The sequence below is a fragment of the Astatotilapia calliptera genome, chromosome 1, assembly GCF_900246225.1.
Source record: "Astatotilapia calliptera chromosome 1, fAstCal1.2, whole genome shotgun sequence".
Taxonomy (NCBI): Eukaryota; Metazoa; Chordata; class Actinopteri; order Cichliformes; family Cichlidae; genus Astatotilapia; species Astatotilapia calliptera.
Window position 1 is genome coordinate 38,015,936 of NC_039302.1, and position 25,842 is coordinate 38,041,777.

General features: G+C 49.1%; 2 protein-coding genes across 3 annotated transcripts in view; both read left to right on the forward strand.

Moving 5' to 3' along the window:
• nadsyn1 (NAD synthetase 1) overlaps nucleotides 1–3,552 on the forward strand; it is a 10,478-nt gene extending 6,926 nt beyond the window's left edge. For both annotated transcript variants that reach the window (XM_026177135.1, XM_026177145.1), the window contains 8 exons: nucleotides 9–177; nucleotides 261–396; nucleotides 520–626; nucleotides 708–839; nucleotides 976–1,045; nucleotides 2,521–2,649; nucleotides 2,728–2,904; nucleotides 3,009–3,552. In XM_026177135.1, the coding sequence (XP_026032920.1) occupies nucleotides 9–177; nucleotides 261–396; nucleotides 520–626; nucleotides 708–839; nucleotides 976–1,045; nucleotides 2,521–2,649; nucleotides 2,728–2,904; nucleotides 3,009–3,044 (956 nt within the window). In that variant the 3' untranslated portion in view covers nucleotides 3,045–3,552. The remainder of the gene's footprint in view (nucleotides 1–8; nucleotides 178–260; nucleotides 397–519; nucleotides 627–707; nucleotides 840–975; nucleotides 1,046–2,520; nucleotides 2,650–2,727; nucleotides 2,905–3,008) is intronic.
• A 3,539-nt stretch (nucleotides 3,553–7,091) lies between these two features.
• On the forward strand, nucleotides 7,092–25,135 carry tpcn2 (two pore segment channel 2). The gene is made up of 25 exons (XM_026177225.1): nucleotides 7,092–7,459; nucleotides 10,116–10,171; nucleotides 10,343–10,419; nucleotides 13,372–13,549; nucleotides 13,635–13,751; nucleotides 13,860–13,966; nucleotides 14,984–15,056; nucleotides 15,717–15,816; nucleotides 15,901–15,966; nucleotides 16,044–16,108; nucleotides 17,750–17,841; nucleotides 17,940–18,021; nucleotides 18,671–18,760; nucleotides 18,863–18,982; nucleotides 19,061–19,120; nucleotides 19,585–19,713; nucleotides 19,886–19,935; nucleotides 20,112–20,211; nucleotides 21,874–21,945; nucleotides 22,022–22,092; nucleotides 22,190–22,295; nucleotides 22,530–22,612; nucleotides 22,692–22,773; nucleotides 23,242–23,333; nucleotides 23,420–25,135. The coding sequence occupies exons 1-25, from the start codon at nucleotides 7,309–7,311 to the stop codon at nucleotides 23,496–23,498; spliced, it is 2,298 nt and encodes a 765-aa protein (XP_026033010.1). The 5' UTR covers nucleotides 7,092–7,308; the 3' UTR covers nucleotides 23,499–25,135.
• The last annotated feature ends 707 nt before the right edge of the window (nucleotides 25,136–25,842 follow it).

The window sequence follows — 25,842 nt, forward strand, 5'->3', positions numbered from 1 at the left end:
CCTCACAGACAGTCGGGTGCTGGAAGACGTCCGCAGGGTGGTCGGCGACGAGTCGTATCATCCGCAGGACCCGAAGCAGCTGTGCGCTCGCGTCTTCACCACCTGCTACATGGCGAGCGAAAACTCCTCCGAGGACACGCGCAACAGGGCCAGAGACCTGGCCAATCAGATCGGCAGGTAGGAAGCGGGTAGATCCATGGTGAAGACCACGACACTGAGAGGCTCACAGGAACAGTTCTGACTCGTTCTGTCTCCTGCAGCACGCACATGAACATCAACATAGACGTGGCGGTGAAAGGCATTCTGGGTATCTTCTCGGCGGTTACCGGACGGTGGCCTCAGTTTCGTGCGAGTGGGGGAAGTGCGAGAGAAAACCTGGCTCTGCAGAACGTGCAGGTCAGAAGCTGCAGATGTTTGTGGCATGCAGCGCCTCTGACAGTTTAACCGCGGCGTTCACGTAACGCCATCGCGACCCGGCTGAACTTTGTCACAGTGTTCACTTCCTGTGTGTGTTCCCAGGCTCGGGTCAGGATGGTCCTGGCTTACCTGTTTGCCCAGCTCAGCCTGTGGGCTCGGGGCAGACCCGGGGGCTTGCTGGTGCTCGGCTCTGCTAACGTGGACGAGAGGTACCCGCCGCCGTGTTCGCCGTTTTCACTGTTAGTGCGGCTCACGCAGCATATAGAATAACAGGGCGTCGTCCTGCTCAGCCTCACAGGTTATTTCACCAAATACGACTGCTCGAGCGCCGACATCAACCCGATCGGAGGCATCAGCAAGACGGACCTGAAGCGCTTCCTGCTGCACTGCGCCGAGCAGCTGCAGCTCACTGCTCTGAGAAGGTAAGGCCACGGGGGTCTGCGCCTCTGCAGCCCCCCGGCTGCAGCTGCGGTGTGCTTTCACACTGGAGTTATTTCTCAGAGACGCAGCATCTCGTGTGGTTTTTCAGTTTGTCGGTGGTTTTGGTTTCCTCTGCAGCATCCTCGCAGCTCCGCCCACCGCCGAGCTCGAGCCGCTGACAGACGGGCGAGTTTCTCAGACCGATGAGGTGAGACGCAGACGGGAACGGGCCTTCATCACTCTGAGACTTCAGAATGAAATGAGTTTGTATGACAGACATGATTGTTGCCGCGAAGCTCCTGCACACAAACCTCAACCCACCAACTCTGCTGCTCAGCACAATTCCAAAGCCCTGCAGCGTCTTCATCCTGCTGTATATATTAGGGCTGCCGCGATTAGTCAACTAGCAAAATCGTCGACGACTGATTTAATAGTCGACGCGTCGTTTGAAGCTTTGTAAGATCCCAAAAGACGCAGGAATAAGTAGCAGGATTTAAGAGTGTAATAACGGACTGAAACAGAAGATGGCAGCACTGCATGTACAAGGATGCCAGCTGCCGTTAAACCCCGAAGAAGAAGAAGCAGCTGTGTCCCAGAATTCATAGCACGGCCCAGCTCAGTTTCCAACAATGGCGGCAGCTAGTTAGCTTTAATATTACTCTTATTATTCTTTCTGGGTCACAAAATAAACGTTTAACATATTTTCAGGTGAGAATGTAGCTGTGTAAACCTCAAATATCTGCTCAGTTTATCAGGACACCGCATATTTTCAAAAGCGCTCCGACGTTTTCGGAGACGTCTGTTACCCACTAGCTCGATAGCTAGCCGGGAGCAAGGCTAGCTAGAGCCGTGAGAACACCGGACTCCCGGCTTCAAACCCACCGCCGTCTTTCTCTCTCAGGTTAAACATGATATATGAGTCACTTAGATAACTTAAAATGTTATTGTTTGGCTTTTTTTAGTATTTTATTTGTTCCTGAGTAAATCGGTTTGGCTGAGATTAAAGTTATAGTTTTTACACAGCTGAATAAACGTCAAGCAGACAGCTGATTATCAGAAGTGTGAGATGCTCAAGAATTTACTCCGGTGTCCTGTTATATTTTAGATAGCAAGGAGTTTATTAAACTTCACCGAAACAATCTGCAAATTTCATTAAAATTTAACAAACTATCATCTTGTGTTTATTTTTAGTTAGCACCGTAAACACTTAAAGCTGTAAGCTAATGATAGTTATATGAGAGCAGATGCTGCTGGTGCAATAAGCTGTACGCTGTACATCCAGTGGATGATGATCTGATTAATCGACTATCAGAATAATCGTTTGTAGCAGCCCTAATATATATTATATTGTATATCTCCCAGCATGCCCCTCTGCTCATAGTGAGAGTAAAATGACTGAGTGCAGCTAAAGTTCAGTCCACGATTTAACCACTTAAGAGTCCGCTCTACTGTAACACTGTGATTATGAGCGTGCAGTATGATGTAGAGGAGGGGCCCCTGCAACCATCAGGCCCCCCCGGCGGGCTGAAGCCTCTTTGTACACAGGCGACAGGAAGCTAACTGCAGCTCGCTGCTGACTGCAGGCGTCTTTATAAAGTCCAAAGATGTCAGCGTGAAGCGCTCTGCTAGCATCACGTCATGACTGCTATTAGACTGTTAGCGCTGTGTGTGCTCCCCCCGCAGGCCGACATGGGGATGACCTACTCTGAGTTGTCTGTGATCGGACGACTGAGGAAGATCTCCAAGTGCGGCCCCTTCAGTATGTTCTGTAAACTCATTCACACGTGGAAGGACGCCCTCTCGCCCTCAGAGGTCAGTCTGAGTGGTCACAGGTATGAAGGTCGTGTCCCCAGCAGCCTAACCTGAAGCAAGCTCGTGGTTTTCCTTTAGGTGTCCCAGAAGGTCAAGCGCTTCTTCAGGATGTACTCTGTGAACCGCCACAAGATGACCACGGTCACGCCGTCCTACCACGCCGAGAGCTACAGTCCTGACGACAACCGCTTCGACCTCAGGCCTTTCCTCTACAACGCAAGCTGGAGCTGGCAGTTCAGGTGCATCGACGACCAGGTGAGCATCATCGCGTTTCTCTCCCAGTCAGAACGAGAAAAGATGATCAGAGGAGCGGCGCGTCGATGAAGACGAGCTGTGAGCAGGTGTTTCTGTTCTTCCAGGTGACCCAGATGGCTGCAAACACGGCGAAGCGCTAAGAAGCAGAGGTCATCGGCCCTTCGTGACTCCGATGACCACGAAGACGTCCCGCTTGATCAAAGCCGAAGACCACGGACGATGCTTTTGTGCTTTCCTGACCTCAGTGACATTAATAACAACTGTGGTCCCTTCAAACAACCATTTACACAGACTGTGAAATCAAACGCCTTAATCCTGCATTCTTTCTGGCCCCCAGCAGGGGGCGCTTCCTCTTTAATGGTCTCAGGTGTGATTGAATCAAACATTCTGGAGATGATGGTCCCCTTAGAGTCAGAAAGGAGCAGGGGGCATCCTGGGTCCATCGTTTATCTACAGTCTATGATCCAGACACACAATTCTTCTGCTTGTTTTTCTCTCTTTGTGTGTTATTGTGCAGCTTTGCATCGCCCCTGATTATTTCTGATTCTGTCCTCCGTCCGGTTTGTTTTGATCTTGTTCTGTGTAAAATTTAAAGATACAGGATCATCTCAAGTGTCCACGTGTGAAATAAAAGATCTCTTGATTGTGTTTTTTTTTGTCCTGTATGTGCCGCAGTCAGAACACTGCGTACAGGTTAGGGTTAGACCTGTCGTCAAAGAGGCCACGCGCCTATTCATGCTAACTTTAAGCCTTAATACAATTTAAACAGGTCAGTTATAGAAACATGCAGTTGTTATGAAGGAGGAAATGATCTCTGCAGACCGAACCAGCCTGGGTGTCGCAGACGTCGTGCCAGCAGGTTGCTGAAGAAGCGCACAAACCACGGCGAGCTTCTCGTCTCAGCTTATTCTTCAGCATAGCTGTTCATATCTGTGGCGTGACGTGGATCAGATACAGGTGGTTGTGGGACATTAGAGGACAGCGTGGCATGTCTGAGGGGACGAGGTATTTCATAGGTCAGAGTAAACCGTCGTGGTTTGTTTTGGTATTTAAAGCTACACAATATTAGTCATTTCAAGATTACACTTACTAAAAAACAGAAGCGGCTTTAACTCGAGTCAGTCTTTCACCGTTTAGCTAAAGTCACGTGACAATAAGGTCAAAGTGTTTATGAAGAGGTCAGGTGGGGATGGTCCTGTGTTAATCCTCACGTGTGTGAGAAATATCTGGCTGCCATGTTCGTTCTGTCAAACTGACCGTAGCCAGGGCGATCCAGGGTTTACATCATACGTGACTGTGAGCGAGGCAGGGGGCGTTCAACACCACCAACATTAAGATCCCAGGAACTTTCCGTACCTGGGTGATCAAGCGTGCATGAAGGCTTCACGTGGCGAGCAGCTCAGACTCGGTTCCTTTTGCTCTCACAGGTTTGTCTGCATGCAGAGAGCTTCTTTAATACATGAGTGACCGTTTCACCGCCGTTAACGTGGTTTTAACGAAGGCGACATTATTAGCACTGCAGGTTCCTTCGTTTCACCCTGATGGAATAATTCCCAATAACTGCTTCAAATGTACTGATGACGTCTATTTGAAAAACAAAAAAATCCCTTTTTTACTAAAACCACACTGATGCTTGGAGGACTGCAGAGAGGCGGCTCGCATCCATTCCCACAGCTCAGAGCTCGAGCTTACATGATATTTGTTACCCATCATAAACTCAGGTGTTGTCATTTTCCTGACTCAGGCTTCTGAAACCCGGCACGTCCTCTTCTGAGCTCTGCCTCAAGAGCTCAGCGTTCAGTTTCTGAGGAGGAACCCGACATCCGGAGGTCGTTTCATCATGACGTGACCTTTCTGTTGTGGTGCTTAAACTCTCACACTCATTAGACTGTGGCGCTTTCATGACATGCTGTTAATCTGTTAATCTGTCTTTTGAACTCTGCTATGGTGCAGCAAAGAAGTCTCCATCATGGACTGTACATAAAAGATGGAAGCAAGGCAAAGTCCTCTTTTAACGTCTTAAAACGGGCGTGGCTGAACTGAATGACCACAGATCAGAGACGCACAGTGTTGGGGAGTAACAGAATACATGTACCGCCGTTACGTATTTAAAATACAAAATATGAGTAACTGTATTCCGTTACAGTTACCGTTTAAAAAGGTGGTATTCAGAATACAGTTACTTTGTTGAAATAAATGGATTACACTGCGGTACTTTCCTGTTTCATATTGTCGCGGGTCAGCACTGTTTGGGTTTTGTTTGACAGCTACGTTCTGTTGTTCCAGGCGGCAGCGCTACGGTTGCCATGGTTACAGGGCGACGCTCTCTCTCTCTCTCTGCGACTGTGTGTTTCCTGGGTGAGAGAGCGCCTTTTCGTTGTTGTTGTTGTTGTGCTAAGCTAACAGGCAGAATGCTACAAGCATAGCTCTAAAGAATGTAGCATCATGGGCAGTGTAGTCCGTGCTGCAGGGAGAATGGACTGCCATACACGTTATGTGTCTGTGAGCGAGGAGGGAGAAAAAGGGGAGTGGAAAGGTACGAGTTGTCATCGAGGAAAAACGGGAGCTGGAAGCATGTAAATATAATAATAACCACTGCAGCCAAGAAGAGAGCCTGACGAGCCCAGTTGTAAGTAAGCTATTAAGACTCGACTGTACACCGTGTTCCTGTTTTCCTCCGAAACAATAAGTTCCGTTGGAGCCTTTCAACGCCTCTCTCTGTCTCTCGCTAGCAAAGTTGACCCACACAACAAAGTAAAGCTATTTTTCAGCTACGAGCCGACAGGGACCCCGCCGTATTAGTCAGAGGTCCCTTTACTACAGTTCGGAGTCGCGGACCTTCAGTAATAGTAATAAATCACACAGCAATAGTACATTCACGTTGTTGTAAAAAGCACGATAATATATTAAGTAATCCAAAGTATTAAGAATACGTTACTCTCATTGAGTAACGTAACGGAATACGTTACAGAATACATTTTGGGGCATGTATTCTGTATTCTGTAATGGAAGACGTTTTAAAAGTAACCTTCCCAACACTGCAGACACAACATGGCCGTGTCCTAAAAATGTATCTCAATGTGTCCATAATTTACTAAATGAATATCACACTGTGTTAAAGAAGCCTTGAAACTACTGAGGGGTGTACTGCAGATGAAGCTGAACAAGGCCAGGCTTCCTCGGTCTGCACTGGAACATCCAAGCCTAAGAGCCCAGCGTAAGAAGTTATCAACTTCCTGTTAAATCTGTTCTTGGCTTCTTTGTGTGGGTCACGTGACTCTTCTACCATCAGAGGCGTTATCTGATGATGATGTAATGGTGATTAAAAATCTGTGCGTAAACTTTGCACGGAGATTAAATCTAAAGATTTCTACCCAGAGCAGTGAAAGAGAGCCGAGGCCCACTACAAGGAGCCGATGATGAAATCAGTTAATCACCTTTGGGGGAAAATAAATAATGTGACAGGTTTCTTTCATGCACTTAGGTTATCTAAAAATAATCTTGTTTTTCATCTCAGTAGGGCAAAATAAATATGATGAATACAAAGTAAAGATTACTGATATCAGGATTCTGTGTTAGGCCAAAGATGTCAAACTGATTTTACACGTTGAGCCACATACAGCACGCTCTGGTACCGACGTTTAAACACACGTTTAATCCCCGAGATGTCCGAACACGTCTCAGATACACGATGAAGAAATCTGACAGCACGACTCTTTGGGACGAAATAAGAAATCCAACAAACGTGTGGTCAGAGCTGCGATGGTAGAAAACAGAAAATGTCCTTTTGTGTGGAATGAACTGTTTATGTATTACTTCACTAGTAATGCTCATAGTGAGTCTGTGGCAGCAAGAAAAGCTTAATAACCTTTTAAAATACATTTAAAGGTCCAAACTTTTTGGCCCTCCTTCATATTTCCTGAAGCTGTCCGTGGGCCGGGCTGGACTCGAGCTGATTTTGGCCCCTGGGCCTTATTTTTGACACCCCTGGTGTGGCTGATGTAGCTGGATCAGATTAATAATCTCAGAGGTGCAGACTCCAACCAGTTCATCCGTTTGATTTGACCCACATTTAACAGAAACGCCAGTTTTCCCTGTTGTCGCCATCACTATTTACAGTGTTTTCGTGTCTCCGTGTGACGTAACTGTGACGCTCGCGCCCTTTTTCTCCAGGTGAGTTCATCTGTGTGGATTAATGACCTCCACGCGGTAAAGCGAACCTGACTTTCGTTGCTGGCTTCCTGCTCCGGCAGCTCTGAGCACGTGACTCTGTGCTGTGGGTGGAGCTTGACTGGCGCAGGAGGAGGAGGACTTCCTCCCGCACGCTGCGCTGCTTTCTGTTTGAGCGCCTTCTTGTTGTTGTTCTGGAGTTTGGACGGACTCCGACACTCTGATCTGAGCCGGATGGAGACGGACAGCCTGCTGTCCGGCAGCCTGGACGGAGCCTCCGGGGAATATGGCTCCAGGACCGGCTCGGAGCGCGGAGGGGCCCCGGGCGGCAGGAGGATGTCGGACTCGGTGTACGGGGACTCGAGCAGTGTGGACAGGGAGCCAGGTGAGCGGCTTTTACGTTTTCAGGTGTGGCAGTGAGCTGGGAAAAGTTGTCATGTTGTGAGTACCGGGAGTCACCGGATCAGCTGATTTACTCAGGTGAGCGCAGGCAGGTAGTTTTTTAGGCTCAGGTTAAACACGCCCACAGCTGCAGAGTCAGAGCTTCCTCACACAGATGACGTTTCTTTATTATTTTAGTCCAATCTTATTCCCGGCGTTTTGATTCGCAGCGTTACTGACGAGAAAGGAAAGCTCAAAGATTGAAATGCTGTTGTTCCAGATGATGAGCAACACCTGGAACATGTGAAAGTACTTTTTAAAGTACACTGCTGTGCAAAAGTCCTGAGCCACGGCTCTTTTTAAAAGGTGCACAATTGATTGAAACGTGCAGACAAACATATAAGACAGAAACAGAGTTTGAATGTTTCTAAAAAGGGCATATTTGGTGAGAGCAGCTTCATCCTGCAGCTCGTCTCTGTGAGGATCTCCAGGCTGAAGGACGCTCGCAGCTCTCCTTTGGATGTTTCCAGCACCGAGTCAGTAACGCTGAGGTCTGAATGTGGATCAGACCTGGTCCTGTGAGCTTCACTCCAGTCCTTGTGTCATTTTCATTCCTCAGCCTTTCCTCCCGTTTCCCTTCATTAAGAATGGTTTCCTGATAGCCGCCCGTCCACCGAGACAGTCCTGGCGAGGCTTCAGTGAGCAGCAGACGATCAGCTCTCAGCTCCTGTGTTTCTTAAGCACATGCCTCTCGGACACTGTAGATAGATTTTATTAGGCCCCACACTTCTTCTTCGTCTGTCCTCCACGGTGCAGTTTTCTTAAAGTTTTCAGTGTTTAGTGACTTAACAAGTGAATAAAAACATCCCCTTGAAAATGGTCAAGTACAAGGACTGAGGATGAGGATGAGTGAAGAAGCAGCCAGTGTCCAAAGAACGACTTTCAGAAATCTGCAGAGCTGCTTACAGGACCGTCCGGCTCCTTATAAGCAAGAAGTGAGAGGTGGCTCAAGACTTTTGCACAGCACTGCAGGGTTTTATTGGTTCTTGAGGTCAGATTGTGCTGTATGAGTCGGGCACCCCTGGTTGAAAGGCTCAAAGTCTGTCCTGTGTTCCCGTCTGTGGTTAAGTGAATACTGCTGATCGTGTCTGAACGACCAGCCTGTTTCTGAGGTGCAGCTGGACGTGTCTGTGTGCGAGGTCACATGTATCAGATGTACCAGAGAAACTAATGACGTATTTACACAGATCTTTAGTTATTGTAATAATTAGGCAGCATAAGTTTTCACCAGTTATTAACTACTTTGTCTTTTCTCACAATAAGCAATCCTTTGGTTGCTCTGCCTTGCTGGTTAGTCAGTGTTTGGTGACTGTGTGAGTGCTGGAGGGAAACAGGTCGTCAGTGAGTGACTCTGAACTGCGACGTGTTCAAGGAAAATGCAAAAACACCAAAGAAGAAGAGGCTAAATGACTCAGTGGATTCACTGATGGAGGAAGCATCAGACTTTACATTTAAACGCAGATTTGACAGCAAAGCAGTCGGTCTTCCTTTTCCAGAGGGTGGAGTTCTCCGTCAGTGTGACGTGGAGGACGTTTCAGAGGAAACACGCCTGACTCAGTCTCAGCCTCTTTAAACTCAATAAAATCCTCCTCAGGATGGTTTTTCTGAAACCACCACCAAACCAGCAGACACTTCCTGCTTTTATTTTTATTTCACCTCAAATGTTCAAAATATTCTTTTCTTTTCTTTTTCTAGACTCAAATTTATATTTTCATGTTCAAATTACTTCAAATCAAAAACGAAATTTCACAGAAACTCGAAACTGAAATGACTTCAGTGGAGTTTTTTTTTTTTTACACCTTGCTGCTGCTGTGTGTGTGTGTGTGTGTGTGTGTGTGTGTGTGTGTGTGTGTGTGTGTGTGTGTGTGTGTGTGTGTGTGTGTGTGTGTGTGTGTGTGTGTGTGAGAGAGAGCGCAACCGTTTAAAGTGTTGTCCTGTCAGTGACACCCACCACAACCACCCCCAGTGACACATTCTGCTGTGATGCATCGATCAGCAGCACTCGGTGTGCGTGTGTGTGTGTGTGTGTGTGTGAGTGTGTGTGTGTGTGTGTGTGTGTGTGTGAGTCATCATGTCTGTGTAAGTGCTGGATGGAAAGGTCAGAGTGGTTAAACTTGATCACCTGACAGCTGCTAAACTGTCGTCTCCACATTGCTTCTGAGCTTCTGTCCAAACCTGCACGTTCAGCACACACGTGAGTGAAACGTGTCACAGGTTTGAGTCCAGAGTGACACATTCATCAGATCAGGCCAGAAGCTCCATGCAAACCTGAACCACGTCTGACTGAAGCTCTCACAGGGCTGGACCCTTTGTTTCTGACGATGTTGATTTTTGTCCACAGGAAGTAAAAGTTTCTCTGTGTTGTATTACACATAGACTGTATATAAAAGAAGGACACACAGGCCTTACTGACACCTGTTGGTTTGCGTTGGCACCATGTGTGTTGGTTAAAGGTGCACGTTTTCACTCTGGTATTAAATACGGAGCTCCTGTGCTTCCTGTTGTGGTTCAGCTGCCCCCCCTCAGCCCGGCCGGGCCCCAAACTTTCTCCTTTCTACTCTTCAGGTCGTTGTATTTCACTCTTTTCTCACCATCCACAGGTGACGAGGAACTCTACATCCAACAGGCTGTTGTGTTCATCGAGGACGCCATAAAGGTGAGAGAACAGAACTTTGTCAAATCCTCCACTCTCATCCTCCTCCATGATTCCTGCACTGTGGGAGCTTCTGGAAAGCAACCCTGCAGGAAAACATTGTCCCCACACTTGTAGACAAAATAAAACACCTGTAGATTATTATTTGTACTGAAGTATTCTTCCTGATTACAGTACCGCTCCATCAACCACCGAGTGGATGCAGGCTCCCTCCGCCTGTATCGATGGTACTACTCTGGGATAATCCAGTGGTAAGTAGCTCAAACTCTGCTGGAGTTCAGAGCAACCGCAAAATATTTACATATGGAAATTCTGACCCTTCACCTCTGACCTCTGTCCCTGCTGCATGCAGTCGTGGAGCTCCAGAAATTTACCATTTCAGTTATTTCCACACAGCAAATGCAAACTGAACTTTTCTTATTCAGGTAAGCTGAGACACTCACTGGAAACACCTGTTCAACTACTCGTTAACGCAGTGATCTAATCAGCCAATCACGTGGCACCAACTCAGTGCATTTAGGCGTGTTCGACACGGTGAAGACGACCTGCTGAAGTTCAAACTGAGCATCACAATGATGCAGAGATTAAAGGCGCCACGGACCAGTTTAATGTCAGATAATATTTTCACGGCCTTTAAGATGTGGCGGATAAATGCAACAAAATAAACGACCCGACCGAGACATAAATATATATAATAATAATAAACGCAAACTCACTGTGTAATTGTGTAACTTTATCAGCAGCGTCCTCCTGAAGTGCACCAACAACGTTGAGAGTAACATCCTCCTCTCTGCCCCTTAATGCTCTCTGGTCACTATGGTAACGCATAAATATTTCTTTCAAAATAAGACGCACGACTGCAAAGATCCCGGGAAACCGAGTTAACGATAAAAACCTTGAAAAACATAAATTTCACACCTGAGCCTCAACTCTCGCTGTCCGAGGCCCGGGGGTTGGGGACCGCTGGTTTAAGGCACTTTGAGACGGTGCAGAGTTCACCGAACACACGTGTCCTGCACTGCTTCTGCTGCATCGCCGTGACTGCACGAAACTGAACATGTACACGTGATCTTACGTGTTGGCTACAAGAAGCCCAAATTAAGAGAAGGAGAACAGTCGTAGTGCTCAATTATCCTCTGATATCTATTTATATAGATGATATTTCACAGCAGGTTCACCAGGCCTGGGTCGCTCATTCAAAAACAAGAATTTACACCAAGCAGACGTAACATTATGACCACCTGCCTAATACTGCGTCCGTCCCTCTGACCTGTGAGGCGTGGCCTCCGCTCGACCCCTGCAGGCGTGCTGTGGTATCTGCAGCAGGTCCTGTCAGTCCTGTAAGCTGTGAGGGGGGCCTCGGTGGATCGGACTGTGTGTCCAGCACATCCCGTTCTTTCCCTGGATCACTCTGACAGATCCCGCCCCCCGCAGGCCGGGAACACAGAGCTGCAGGTTTGCAGATGCTCTGACCCAAACTGTCAAACTGGCTCAAAGCGTAACAATCGCACGTTTTTCTTCCTCTAACATCAACTTTGAGGACAAGATGTCCACCTGCTGCCTGATAGACCCCGCCCACCAACAGGTGGGAGGTTGATCTCTTCACCTGTCGGTGCTCAGAATGTGTGATCGGTGTGTTTTTGAACAAAGTCTCTACATGTGTGAAAACTAAAATATCTCTGACACGAAACAGTCGACTTAGATGCTGCATCAGCTTCTCTTCACTTCCTGTTTTTCTGCACTCAGTAACTTTGGCGCCGAGACAAAACAAAGAGAGGCTGAATGAAAAAACATGTTCTGCTCTGTCTGCATTAAAATGACTTTAACAATTATTAACAGAAATAACAGAGTTCCTTTTTGTGCCTTATAACCAGCTGCAGTTCTGCCTACAGTAAAACCTGCTCCTTATTTACAGTGTCCCACGGTGTCCCACAGTGTCACAGACATGTCCCACGCTGTCACAGACATGTCCCACGGTGTCCCACACTGTCACAGACATGTCCCACAGTGTCCCACAGGGTCCCACGGTGTCCCACAGTGTCACAGACGTGTCCCATAGTGTCACAGACGTGTCCCACGCTGTCACAGACATGTCCCACATGTCCCACGCTGTCACAGTCGTGTCCCACGCTGTCACAGACATGTCCCACGTGTCCCACAGTGTCACAGACATGTCCCACACTATCACAGACATGTCCCACAGTGTCCCACAGGGTCCCACGGTGTCCCACAGTGTCACAGACATGTCCCACGCTGTCACAGACATGTCCCACGCTGTCACAGACATGTCCCACGTGTCCCACAGTGTCACAGACATGTCCCACGCTGTCACAGACATGTCCCACGTGTCCCACAGTGTCACAGACATGTCCCACGCTGTCACAGACATGTCCCACGTGTCCCACGCTGTCACAGACATGTCCCACGCTGTCACAGACGTGTCCCACGCTGTCACAGACATGTCCCACGTGTCCCACAGTGTCACAGACATGTCCCACGCTGTCACAGACATGTCCCACGGTGTTCCACAGTGTCCCACGCTGTCACAGACATGTCCCACGGTGTCACAGACATGTCACACAGTGTCCCACGGTGTCCCACAGTGTCACAGACATGTCCCGTTGGCTCTGAGTGCCGTGGCTCTTTCCGTGGACGCTGCTTTAAAAATAGCTGGGTCCTATTCTGAGCTGTGAGCGAGAGCGTCGAGACCTCAGATCAATTTTCTGTGAGACGCTTTAAAGAGTCACAGTGACCCCAGCGGGGGGAGGGGGGTTCATGTTTACAGGCGAAGCTGCTACACAACAGAAGTGTTCACCTGTGGTCTCCTTACCAAATGTTAAAATAGAAAGTTAATCCAAAAAAGGGAAAAATGAGTAAATCTCCAAGTGAATGAGGCCGTGTGGGAACCTGAGAACAGCTGCTGCTGATTGGTTAGCAGCCAACAAGCTTTTTATTAAAAGTCATGTTTCTGCTTCTCTCAGCCACAAATGAAGAACTTGTTGCCTGTAGTGCGACAGGCTGAGGATTTTAAAGCATGCTGATCATGCCTGAGGGTGCAGGGTAGGAAGAGCTGAGGATCCGTGTTTGTGCTTTAAAGCTACACTGATGAAAATCTGCAGATGATGTTTAAAGGTCGCCCTGAGAGCGCTCGCGGTGTTTCTGTGGTACGAGTTTAAAGAGCCCTCCTCTCTCTCCGCCTTCAGGGGTTTGGGTCTGACCATTGCGGCGGTGCTGCTGCTGGCCTTCGCGGAGCGCCCGTCCTCCTTCTCCATCTCCTCGGACCCCCGGCATCGCTCTCCAGCCTGGCAGCCTCCCTGCGGCCTCACCGAGAGCATCGAGATGATCTGCCTCATCATCCTCTCTGTAGACGTCGCTGTTAAGGTGAGCGGGGAAAACCCGGGAAAACCCATTAAATCAGAGTAAACGTTCCCATCGATCCGGTTCTGGATGTGTTTTTTTCCCGCAGAGCTATTTGATTGGCTGGGAGGAGTTCGGGAAGAGCAAATGGCTGATTGGCTACACTGTGGTCATTTTGATCTCTGTCATGGACTGGGTGCTGTCCGTCAGCATGGTGTGTGATGAGGTGAGGATCAGTCCAGGTTTGATTTTTCTGCTATACAGAAAGGTCAAAGGTCAGGGGACGTAAACCTGTCAAAATAAAATCCCGGGTTGATGTTCCTTCCTTCTTCAGAAACTGAGGGTGCGGCGGCTCCTGCGGCCGTTCTTCCTCCTGCAGAACTCCTCGCTCATGAAGAAGACGCTGAAGTGCATCAAGAGGACGCTGCCGGAGATCGCCAGGTATCCCAAACCCGTCAGCCTGTTGGGACGTGCTCTGCTGTTCAGGAAGCACAGCTCACCCACATCGTTTGTGTCGTCGCGTTAAATCCAAACGCCAGCGGTGAGATGGAGAGAGTGTGAGCAGATCTCAGTCTCCTCTGACCATCGCAGAATAAATGAAAGATTCAAAGAGGGTTTGTTGCTGGGTGTTAGCTGACTGTCAGGAGTGAACCTCACCTGCTTCACCTGTGCGAGCTCTCAGTCAGACCGCCACAGCTCCTCCTGTGTGGTGAGGTCAGCCGGCACAGAGCGGCACGCTGGTCGGTATTTTCTGTGATCTGTGCTGAAACTAGAATGAAACTCTCACTTGGTTTGTTATTTCTAATTTCACTTCTGACTCGTTGAATAAAAACACCGCCACAGACATCAGCGCACTCTCACTTCTGTCGCTGCTTCCTCAGCCGGTGGCCGCAGGCTGCTCATCGAGCAAAGCAGCGACTCTAGAACTGATAAATGATTGCTCGCGTTTGGCTTTTTAAACTGTTACAGCTTTATTCTTGAAAACCATAAAACTGCTTCAGGATTTTTGCCTCCATCTTCCTCCTTTGAACAGATTTGGTGCCGTATGATTGGCCCACACAGCTGAGCTGCCCACTGATGATGCTGCTCAGTGGGCACGCAGGGAATCCTCAGTCTCAGACTACGTCTGTTATAATCCTGAAAATAGGATGAATAATCTTCACATGATTAATACTCAGTTTATTATGAGGAAATATTTAAAAGGACGACACTGTGACCACAGGTCAGTGACCGAGACGACGTTTGAATCGAGGCTGATTCACTCTTTAAGAGTCAGAGCATCTCCCAGTATGACGTTTGGTGTCAGCTGGACGATGATGATGATGAGCTTTAATCAGAGTTTAGGAGCAGCTGTGGGTTAAAGGTTAAACATCGTGTGTGTGTGTGTGTGTGTGTGTGTGTGTGTGTGTGTGTGTGTGTGTGTGTGTGTGTGTGTGTGTGTGTGTGATGTCTCTGCAGTGTCATCCTGCTGCTGGCTCTCCACCTCTGCCTCTTCACTATGATCGGCATGCTGCTGTTTGCTAAAAATGAGGTGAGTTCAGGTGTTCATGAACACGCCCTGTTAAACTGAACACACTGGCTTTGTACAGACGTGTGTGTGTGTGTGTGTGTGTGTGTGTGTGTGTGTGTGTGTGTGTGTGTGTGTGTGTGTGTGTGTGTGTGTGTGTGTGTGTGGACACACAAAGTAGTTTAAATAAAATATGACACTAACCTCACAGCAGCCATAATGCTAACCACATGTGCTCAGGATTTCATATCCGAAAACTGGAGCTCCGCCTTCTTTAATGGTCTGTTAGTACAGTGACCTCACAGCAGCCATGTTATTGGTCACATGATGTCATTAAAATGCTCCAAAAGGCTCCAACAGCACAAACACGATGCAGAGGTCCAGCTCAGGTGAAGCTAGCAGCTTCAGCCGCCTGTGTCACCATCCACCTGCCAGTCAGAGAGGCCACGCCCCTAATAATGCAAAATCAGTTTAAAGAGTTGAGTTACAGAAACGTCCTCCCCCCGTGCAGACACATCCACAGAGACAAACAGTTTGTGTATCAGGCTGTAAACGTGTGTATTTCTGCTGTGAAGTTTTAACATGGGAGTCTATGGGGCCTGACTCCCTGCTGCCTCTGCTGGACGTTAGAGGAACTGCAGGTTTGGTGTCGGCTCATCGCTCCTTGTCTGTGTTTGTGCTCAGGACCCGAAGAAGAACGGCGAGTGGGAGCTACACTTCAGAAACCTGCCGAGCTCCCTGACGTCTCTGCTGGTGCTGCTCACCACAGCCAACAACCCCGATGGTACACGATCGGTCGCGCCACGGTCACGCCACGGCCACAGACAGTTTAATGTTAATGCCATCGTCTTTTTTTGTTGTGTCACAGTGATGATCCCCGCCTACTCCCTAAACAGATGCTACGCCATCTTCTTCGTGGCCTTCAGTGTCATTGGTAAGCAGCCGTTAGTTATGGCCCCAGCGTTGAGGTGTTTGACAGTCAGGCTCACAGGAACGTTTGTCGTCCCGCAGGAACCTACTGTCTGATGAACCTACTGACAGCCATCATCTACAACCAGTTCAGGGGATATTTGCTGGTGAGTCACTCACACATGACTGAGCTCTTCCAGTCTTTGCTTCAGGGATTTATTTTGACTCAAGACGCGGCGGCGGCGGCTGCGCCCAGCTGGAAAAGTGGGCGTGTCCACGAGCTGTGATGTAGGTTTTGTGTTGGAAACGGGGAAAAACAAGCCCGGAGTGTGGGAAGTAGTCACGGGGAATGGGCTGAGGGCCACTTCATCCTGTGAGGTAATGCTCTCGTTACGAGAGGCGGCTGGCGTGAGACGCGGACGATCCCACGACCTCAGGCTGCTGACGCCTACGTTTCCCACAATGCACAGCACAGTCTCACTACGGTTTGTCAAGCACTTTTTAATCTGCTGATTCGTGCTCTTGGATTTTGCTTTTTATTCACAGAAAGGTCTCATTTGTATTGGCGTGTGCCCCGACACCAGACCTCCGCTCGTTTCACACTTCACTCGTGTTTTCTTCCACTGCCTCCTTTCGTGTTCACTCGTTCTTTCCTTCTTTGGTTTGTGCAGCGAACGGGACTCGGTAGGTTTGGGTCGGTGGTTCAAACTCAGTTTCAGTGACGACCGCACAGGAAGCGAGAATCGCATCAAGGGCTGCGCAGATCCATCGTTTATTCATTCGTCATGTCGAGTGTGGCTTTAACGGCCTTCACAGGTCTGCATGTGGACCGCTGCACGCCCACAACCACGTCAGGACGTTTGATCTAAACTGTGAAACTTCCTCCAACACCTGGAGATTTGACTTACTCCTCAGCCTGACAGGTTTGCAGTTCTGTTGTCACCCCACCGGGCGGGTGGTGGGCAGGCTGAACACGGGGCCTCAACAATGACGTCTCCTAAAAGCTCTCGGACCAGTTTAGTAATTCTGTGTTGTAGAACTTGTTCTTCTGGATTTGTCCCAGCTGAAGGCTCTGCTGCAGCGGCAGCGCCGACCCACATCAAAACCAGGATTTGTTTTATTGTGAATACGCGGCTCTGTCGTTGCAGGTGCGCCTGTGCAGACCAAAGCTCAAACCTTGATCAGCAAGCCAGACTTAAAAACTCCTGACGCATAACTGTCCTCCTGCTGAAACACATGCATGTCAGCAGCTGACTCTAATGCAGAACAATGCATTGTAACCAGCAGGCCCTGCTGCACGCTGCAGAGTGCCATTCCCCACATCTGTAAGGTGACCTTACAGATGTTTGCAGTTTACATCCTGCAGAATCACGTGTGGGAAACGTGAATGTGCAGCGAGTGAAGAAGCACAGAGTTTTCAAAGTAATCCTGACTCGCTCGCTGCGAGTCACACGCCTGACTCCAGCGTCACACAGAAACCAGCAGGAGGACCATCCCCCTCGCAGCCCGACACGAGGCTCTTGAAACGCCGCTTTTTACAGGTGAGTCAGTACTGCCACCTGCTGGAGGATTAGAGGCGTCTCAGTGGACTTTAAAGCTGCAGCGTTCAGGCCTGTAAGTCACCTCATCGCCCTGCAGAAACAAAGAGTGGCAGAAAAATCCCACAGAAGCTCTCAGACATCCAGGGAAGTCTGCACGTTTGCTTTTTGATACCGAGCGTCCACGTTTGTCTAACACGCTCTGAGCTTTGTGCCGTTAAGCTGCAGCAGAGATCTTCACAAAATCTTTCCGCTGCTGCTTTTGTCCAGATGTCGGTCCAGACGTCATTCCTCAGGAGACGACTCGGGATCCGGGCAGCTTTCCAGGTCCTCACCTGCCAGGGAGCCCGACGGGCTGCTGGGTAAGACTCGCACAAGCCGGCGCAGCTTTTGTCATCGCTTCAGAGGAAACGCTTCAATACGAGGAGTAATCTCACACACACACATGTCTCTGTTTTAGGGAGCGCGCTCGTGTCGACGCTGTGCTGGAGGTGATGTCCAGGGTCAAGATGAAGAGATACTACAGAGCAGCCATCACTACGGTCAGAGCACACACACAGGCAGACACACACTCACAGGCAGACACACACACACAGGCAGACACACACACACAGGCAGACACACACACACAGGCAGACACACTCACAGGCAGACACACACTCACAGGCAGACACACACTCACAGGCAGACACACTCACAGGCAGACACACACAGGCAGACACACTCACAGGCAGACACACACACACAGGCAGACACACACACACAGGCAGACACACACTCACAGGCAGACACACACACACAGGCAGACACACACTCACAGGCAGACACACACTCACAGGCAGACACACACACACAGGCAGACACACACACACAGGCAGACACACACACACAGGCAGACACACACTCACAGGAAGTCCGTTCCTTATTTTATGCAGGAGAAGAAGAACCTCCACCTCCTCCTGTCCCAGCTTCCTCCTCTGTCTCACCGACCCTCTGCATGTCTCCTTCACTACATCCACGAACCTCCTCTGAGGTCTTCCTCTCCTCCTCCTGCCAGCAGCTTCATCTTCGTCATCGTTGGGCCGATATATCCCCTCTCCCTCCTCTGCACACGTGCAGACCCTCTCAGCCTGTCTTCAGTTGGACCTCCTGAAAGCCTTTAACATGTCTCCATGTATTCTTCCTCTTCAGGTGGCGCAGCAGTACGAAGACGTCGGCTTCATGGATCGAGAACAATTCACCAAGATTTTTGATGAACTTGATAAAGACTGCATCAAGGAGGTAGAAGCGGGGCCCAGACGTGCTCAGCATTACATCTCAGAGACTGTGTCTGACTGTGTGTGTGTGTGTGTGTGTGTGTGTGTGTGTGTGTGTGTGTTTCAGCACCCTCCTCTGCCTCAGTACAGCTCTCCCACCCTGCAGAAACTCCAGCTGATCTTCAGTCACTACTATCTCATTTTGTTTGGAAACGCTGTGGCTCTGGCCAATGTAGTGTGTATATGTGTAAGTAACACACACACACACACACACACTGAGCGGGTCAGCCTGTTGTAACATCAACTCTGTGTGTGTGTGTTTCAGACTGTCCTGGTGTTGAACTCTGAGAAGTCCACAGCAGAGAGAGACAACTTCGTCTTGGAGGTGAAACAGTCGCACTCACTGTGTGAATGACTTAATGTAAGCGTTGTTAATGACATCATGTGACCAATAATATGGCAGCTGTGAGGTCACTGTACTAACAGACCGCCCATGAAGGCGGAGCTCCAGAAATTCTAGGATTTTATTTTGAAGGTAATTGATTAGCAAGTATCTGCTCAGCTGCAGAGGTCAGACTGTCACAAGGACCTGAAATCTCGTCTCACTGCAGATTGTTTTGGATGCGTGACTGCAGTGAACTCACTGACAGACATTTGCTGCCATCACTTAAGTCGACTTGTTATTAGCATTAATCTAAAACTGCATTTTTAAGGGACGCTAAGTTAGTATAGTTACAGATACACTGCAGGACTTTCATCACAGGGTCAGAGTTTGGACTTCCTCTCCAAAGGATGAGTTATTCAAACTTCAGCAATGAGCGGATGTGACTCTCCCTGATCTCCCCTCAGATCATCAACCTGTGCTTCATCCTCTACTACCTGTTTGAAATGTGTGTGAAGATCTTTGCGTTCGGCTGGCAGGGCTACCTGTCCTACAGGAACAACATCTTCGACGGCTTCCTCACCGTCCTGTTGTTGGTAAACTCATCTGATTAAAGTTTTCCAGCTTTTTTTAAACACAGTATTTGGCAGTTTGCCGTCTATTCTCCAAATCTATGACATCGCAGTCATTTGATTGGTCAATTTCATTAGTAACGATGCTGTAGGAACCACACTGGGAGGGTAATTTGTGTCCCCTGCTTCCTTTCAGGCCCTGCAGATCACCATTTTTATCACCTACAGGCTTCCGTATTCTCAGTGGTGAGTTCATGTCTGTTTAATTCAGCTTTGTGCCTTTTGTGTGTTTCTGTGGGGGAAGTCCCACTCGAGTCCAGCGAATGAGTGAAAATCATCTCCAGCGGCTCTCTTCATGTGTAACACTCTTATCAAACATATCAAGACACGCGTGTTTTAGAAATGCTGACCTCTGACCGCAGGGAGCCCTCCGCTCACGGCGTGCTGTCGCTGTGGGAGATGATCCGTCTGGTCAACCTGCTGATTGTTTTCCGCTTCCTGCGCATCATCCCGGACATCAAGGTACGATCCCAGATTCAAACACGTCGTCTGTCAGAGTTTGACGAATCATATCCAAACACTGTTTTCACAGTTTCACTTGGAAGGTCGGAGAAAAATATATAAATGCTTTTATGTGTGACAGTCAGGTCATGTTTATGTGTGAGTCAGCGTCAGCAAGAGTCTCGCTGCTTCTTACATCCTTACATCACCTGTTTCACCATCGAGCTTCATCAGCTTTTCAAAAAGTGAGAGAAATCCAGTCCCAGCTGCAAAACGTTGGGACGCTCCCATAAACTCAGGTTTTATTAACAGTGCAACACAGAAAACAGAGAAACTAAGAAAATGATCAGAGCTCATTTTGAATTGGAGGCCGATTTGGAACAAAACCAGTCTGTGCAGCTCCTCAGTCCTCCAGCTCATCGCAGTCCAAGGAGCTCGGAAACAGAAGCGTCCGGACCTCTTTAACTTTCTTAAATACGTTTCTTCACTTCAAAGAGCAGCGATTGGTGGAGAGTCACAGATTTAAGCCCTGTGGGCGTCGCCAAGAGGGCCGTGGACCCCCTGTGGATCCTCTACCTCAGGGGTGGGCAACTCCAGGCCTCGAGTGCCGGTGACCTGCAGGTTTTAGATCTCACCCTGGGTCAACACACCTGGAGAACTTCAAGTTATGTTGAGGAGGTGTTGAGGTCATTTAGCCATCTGAATCAGCTGTGTTGGATCAAGGACGCATCTAAAACCTGCAGGTCACCGGCACTCGAGGCCTGGAGTTGCCCACCCTTGCTCTACCTAATCACACGAGCCAAGGTGTGAAAACGGGTGCAGGTCACAATCAGCCAGGGTTTCAGGTGAAACCTAACCACACCCTATCATGTGACTTAGTGAGGTCACATGGCCCAGGATGCGAGTGGGCGTTGCCACATCTGGGAAGGATCTCAGGCTAGATTTCAGATGGCACACAGTTGGTGTCATTTTGACTCGTGTGAAGAAACGCCAACATATCACTGCCGTGCTTGCTTCCCTTCATTGGCTTCCAGTGCGTTTTACAGTTAAAGTCAAAATCTTTGACGTATAAAGTGCTGGTTGGCCGGACTATTCGTCTGACCTGCTGCAGCTTTACACGCCCTCTAGAGCCCTTCGATCAAGCGATCGCCTGCTCCTTACCTCACATAAGTCTAGGCTGGTTCATAGAGGAGATCGGGCATTTGCGGTTGTGGTTGTACCTCTCCACGTTAGAAAGGCCCGACTGTCACTCTGTTTAAATCGCATCTTAAAACATATTTTTTTACTCTGGCTTTCGAAACTTTTCTTTTAATTTTCTTACCTGTCGTCGTTGTCAATGTCATTGTTTAACTGTTACTCTGTGCAGCACTTTGTCAGCTCCCTGTTATTAAACGTGCTTTATAAATAAATGAAATGAAACCAACTGTCCTCTCTGTCTAACATGTGGACACTGGTGTGAGGACGCCACATGTTGGACAGAGAGGACGGTTCTAAAGAGTGAAAGAAGCGTCCATGTCCGCTGTGAACGCCAGCAGTCTGAGAATCAACAACAGTTTTTAGCGATTTCAAATAATCGTCCTGCGTTCCACACGCGGCAGCTTTAAAACATGAACTTCCTGCACAAAGGAAACAGCAAACGCAGTGACTCCTCCCACTCAGTCTGCACGTTGCTCTGTTCTGCAGCTCATGGCTCTGGTTGCCAGCACACTGTTGGACCTGGTGAAGAACCTGCGAGCGTTCGCGGGGATCCTGGTGGTGAGTGATGTCAGCGTGGGCGGGTCAGCTGATGTGCTGTGAATCTAAAAGCTGCTGACGTGCTGTTTGCGTGCAGGTGGTGTACTACGTGTTTGCTGTGTTTGGGATCTGGCTCTTCGAGGGCGCCATTAAACCTCCTGACTCCAGGTAAGAAGTCTTCTCTGTCTGAGCACGCTGACACGTAAACTGGGACGTGTTGATGAATAAATCGTAAAGTTCAGTTTCGTGTCGTTCTGCGTGTCAGTGTGCTGACCAACACCTCCATGGAGAACATCACCTCCAACTTCAGCGTGGCGTGCGGCACCTACGAGCAGCTCGAGTATTGGCCCAACAACTTCGACGACTTTGGCGTGAGTCACACCTGGATGAGTGCAGACGGCCTCTCACCTGAAGCGTCTCTGTCCTCGGTCAGAGGATTTGCTATCTGACGAGGATGTCTCTGAGGATTCTGGGACTGCATTTCTAGTTTTCTCTGAACTTGTTGTGTTTAAATAAAAACGGTTTTCTTTCAGTGAGCCTGCTCACGGCTCAGTTAGAGGCTCTGGGATTAAAACGTGCTGAAGCATCTGTCCTCCTTCCCTCAGGCTGCCATCATTTTACTCTACGACGTCATGATCGTCAACAACTGGCAGGCCTTCATCGACGCCTACAGCAGATACACCACAGAGTAAGAAACCGGTTTAAGCCCAGCGGCGTAATTATGGTGGTTACTGCCAGGATGATGATGATGATGATTTGTTTCCCAGGTGGTCCAAGATCTACTTCGTGTGTTGGTGGCTCATCTCGTCGGTCATGTGGGTCAACTTGTTCGTGGCGCTCATCTTAGAGGTGAGAGACTCGCTCGATGCAGGCGCCCCCTGAACCAGGTGTCAGATACGAAGGTCGGCGGCAGGAAGTGAGAGAGAGCCAGCTGAAAGTGTCAGGGCCACTCGGCGTTCTTCTTAATCAGAAAGAGTCTTTAGGACATCCTGATAATAACAACATTGACGTATATGAGAAGGAATCGGCGGCGTTCCCGACTGTGACACTTCTGTAAGAAAGCTCAGAAATGTTGGACATCCTCGTTTCTTCAGACAGCTCAGGTTACACAGCCGCAGCAGTTTAAATGTTCCTGTTTCGCCTGCAGGAGCTCGTTTTAAACGAGCTTCTCTTCCTGGTGACGATCAGATTGATTCTTTCTAAATGCCTGAGGCCACGTGTCCCGCTGTGATCTGCACAGGCCGCTTGTAAACGTTTGTTCGCGGTTTTCCAGTTTTTTGCTTTGAGGCTCTGACGTGTGTCTTTCTGTCCTAACAGAACTTCATCTACAAGTGGGACCGCAGTCACAGCTGCTCTGTGATGGATGTGGAGAGGATCAGATATGAAACCTCGGTTCAGCTCATATTCAGGTGGGAATTTGTTATTTATTGCATTTCAGTGCTTGACAAACCTGAGTCCACGCTCACTGCCTGCCGTGGGTCCCGTGTCTCTGCAGGGAGCAGATCCAGGAGCCCACAGAGGAGGAGTTGGTGTGCCAGCTGCACCAGCATCCACACTTACAGCTGCAGTGGTGACGGCGGCGCCCTGCGAGGCTCTGCCGCCAGTTCATTTTTAAGTTCCTGTAAAACATTAAATGCAAAACGTCCGCTGAGTCCAGCGGGAATCCCACTTCTGAGTATTTCCAAGTCAAAGCCCTGCAGTCCCGTCCTGTTCTGAGAAACACCTGCGTTCATTTAAATCAAACCGAAATCACAAAAAGCTGCGGCTCGCCTCTAAAAGCTGCCAGAACAAACTGAAGCGTGAGCAGCTGCGGCTTTTAATTGGCCGACCGGAGCGGCGCTGAGCAGAGCTGAAAGCACAGACCCAACGGCAGCGCGAGTCCATCAGATTTGCATGCAGACAAACGGCCAATCAAATCCAAGAACACCGTCTCATCAAACCGGCGCTGTAGCCTCCAGGAGACGCGGGTCTCCGTTCTCTGCAGACTGAAACCACCTGACGGAGTTACGCAGCGCACACATTCAGCTTTACTTCAGACTTTAGTGTGAAATCCTCGCCGACGCGCGCAGGCTCAGGTCAGAGGTCACTTTAGGGAAACACAAACCGCACGTCTGCTCTGCAGCGCTGTTCACTCATCGAGTTCAGGGCGGAGCCAGAGGCTGACACCTTTCACGTGTTAGGATGATGACATCACAGATCACTGCAGGTTGACAAAAGCACGTCTTTCTATTCTTTCTGAGCCAAACATTAGACGGAGACATGTCTCCATCACTGCGAGACGCCGAGCAGATGGTGATGACGTCTGGGCTGATCTCTGCTGTGAGTCCAGCTGTGGAGATGTCAGGACGCCATGTCCCCACGCGTGGACAGAAACATCAGTGCTCGGGTTTTTGTGAAGGTCCAAGTGTCTCAGATCTGTTCTAAGAAAGGAGGGAGACGTCTGCCAAACTGGATACACAGCAGCTACGGGAGCACGTTTATTTACAACCCTCTTAATCTGCACATAGAGACGCGCGCTGCAGGGACCGGCTCGTCCCACAGGTCCGTGTTTCCTGACTGTCTTAGCGATGCGTGTCGTCTGTGGACACTCGCAGCCTGAGCTGCTGAAGCTTTCCTCACTTCCTGCTCTGACCTCGTCATCAGCAGCGACAGACACATCAGAGGAAAATGTTGCAGGTCGGCTGGAGTCACTGGGCGCCTGCAGCTCGGGTTCATCGAGACGTTTAACACAGAAGCGCTGCCGTGTGCACAGGAAGGACATCATGCCCGAGCTGCAGCGTCGTTCTTTAGAGGTTTCCGCTTCGTTCGACTCGTCGGTGCCACGTTTGTGGGGTTTCCCCTCATGTGAAGGACAAATTGTCCAGAAACCAGGAAACACCTGAAAGCAGTGACCTGTCTGAGACTTTTTGTCTGTCAGGAAATAAAAAAGTTGTTTTTCTTGGAACGACACCAGATCTGATCTCTGCTGTGTTTCTGGCCCGAGGCTGAGCGTCGCAGAGTTTTCCCTGAAACCTGACGTCGGACAAACACACGACCGAGCCATGATTTCTGCTGTATGTGGCGTTCAGGGCGTGCCGCGGCTTTAGACGAGCGTGTTCTGAGAGTTTAGTGGTGCAGAGCTGCTACCTCTGAGGGTAAAAAGGGAAAAACTCACTTTTTGTATGAATGTCCCAGAAACAGATTTGAAATAAATATTTTTCTGAAACTCAAAGACGTCTCTCGTGTTTCCGTTCACTCCATCAGCTCGCTGTAGTGTCCAGCTCAATATTTTTATGTCCTCTGAATCTCATGACACTTATTCAGTAATAACAATTATGGTAAAATGGTAAATGGCCTGTATTTATATAGCGCTTTACTAGTCCCTAAGGACCCCAAAGCGCTTTACATATCCAGTCATCCACCACATTCACACACTGGTGATGGCAGCTACATTGTAGCCACAGCCACCCTGGGGCGCACTGACAGAGGCGAGGCTGCCGGACACTGGCGCCACCGGGCCCTCTGGCCACCACCAGTAGGCAACGGGTGAAGTGTCTTGCCCAAGGACACAACGACCGAGACTGTCCAAGCCGGGGCTCGAACCGGCAACCTTCCGATTACAAGGCGAACTCCCAACTCTTGAGCCACGATCATTACAATTATTATTGCAATGATCCTGTAAAATGCTCTTTTCTGCATCAGTTTCTGGTGGAAGCGTCTGAACATAGTCAGCATCTACCTGCAGCTTTCCCAACTCTGATGTGTTTCTGTAAACGTCCCCTCCACCCTCTCTGTGAGCTCCACCTGCTCTCACAGAGCTGCATGTAGTAAAACGGGACAAAGAGCCTCTGCTGCAGTTCTGTTGTTATTAAATCTCTTTAATGTTTGCGTATGAACAACGAGGGCTTCAGTCCGCACAGAGACTGAACAACAAATGTG

Excerpts from the sequence above, each read along its gene's own strand:
- tpcn2 (XM_026177225.1), top strand. The coding sequence starts at position 7,309 with ATGGAGACGGACAGCCTGCTGTCCGGCAGCCTGGACGGAGCCTCCGGG. Across the intron at positions 18,761-18,862 it reads ATAAAGACTGCATCAAGGAG|CACCCTCCTCTGCCTCAGTA; the intron begins GTAGAAGCGGGG and ends TGTGTGTTTCAG. Across the intron at positions 21,946-22,021 it reads CGTTCGCGGGGATCCTGGTG|GTGGTGTACTACGTGTTTGC; the intron begins GTGAGTGATGTC and ends GTTTGCGTGCAG.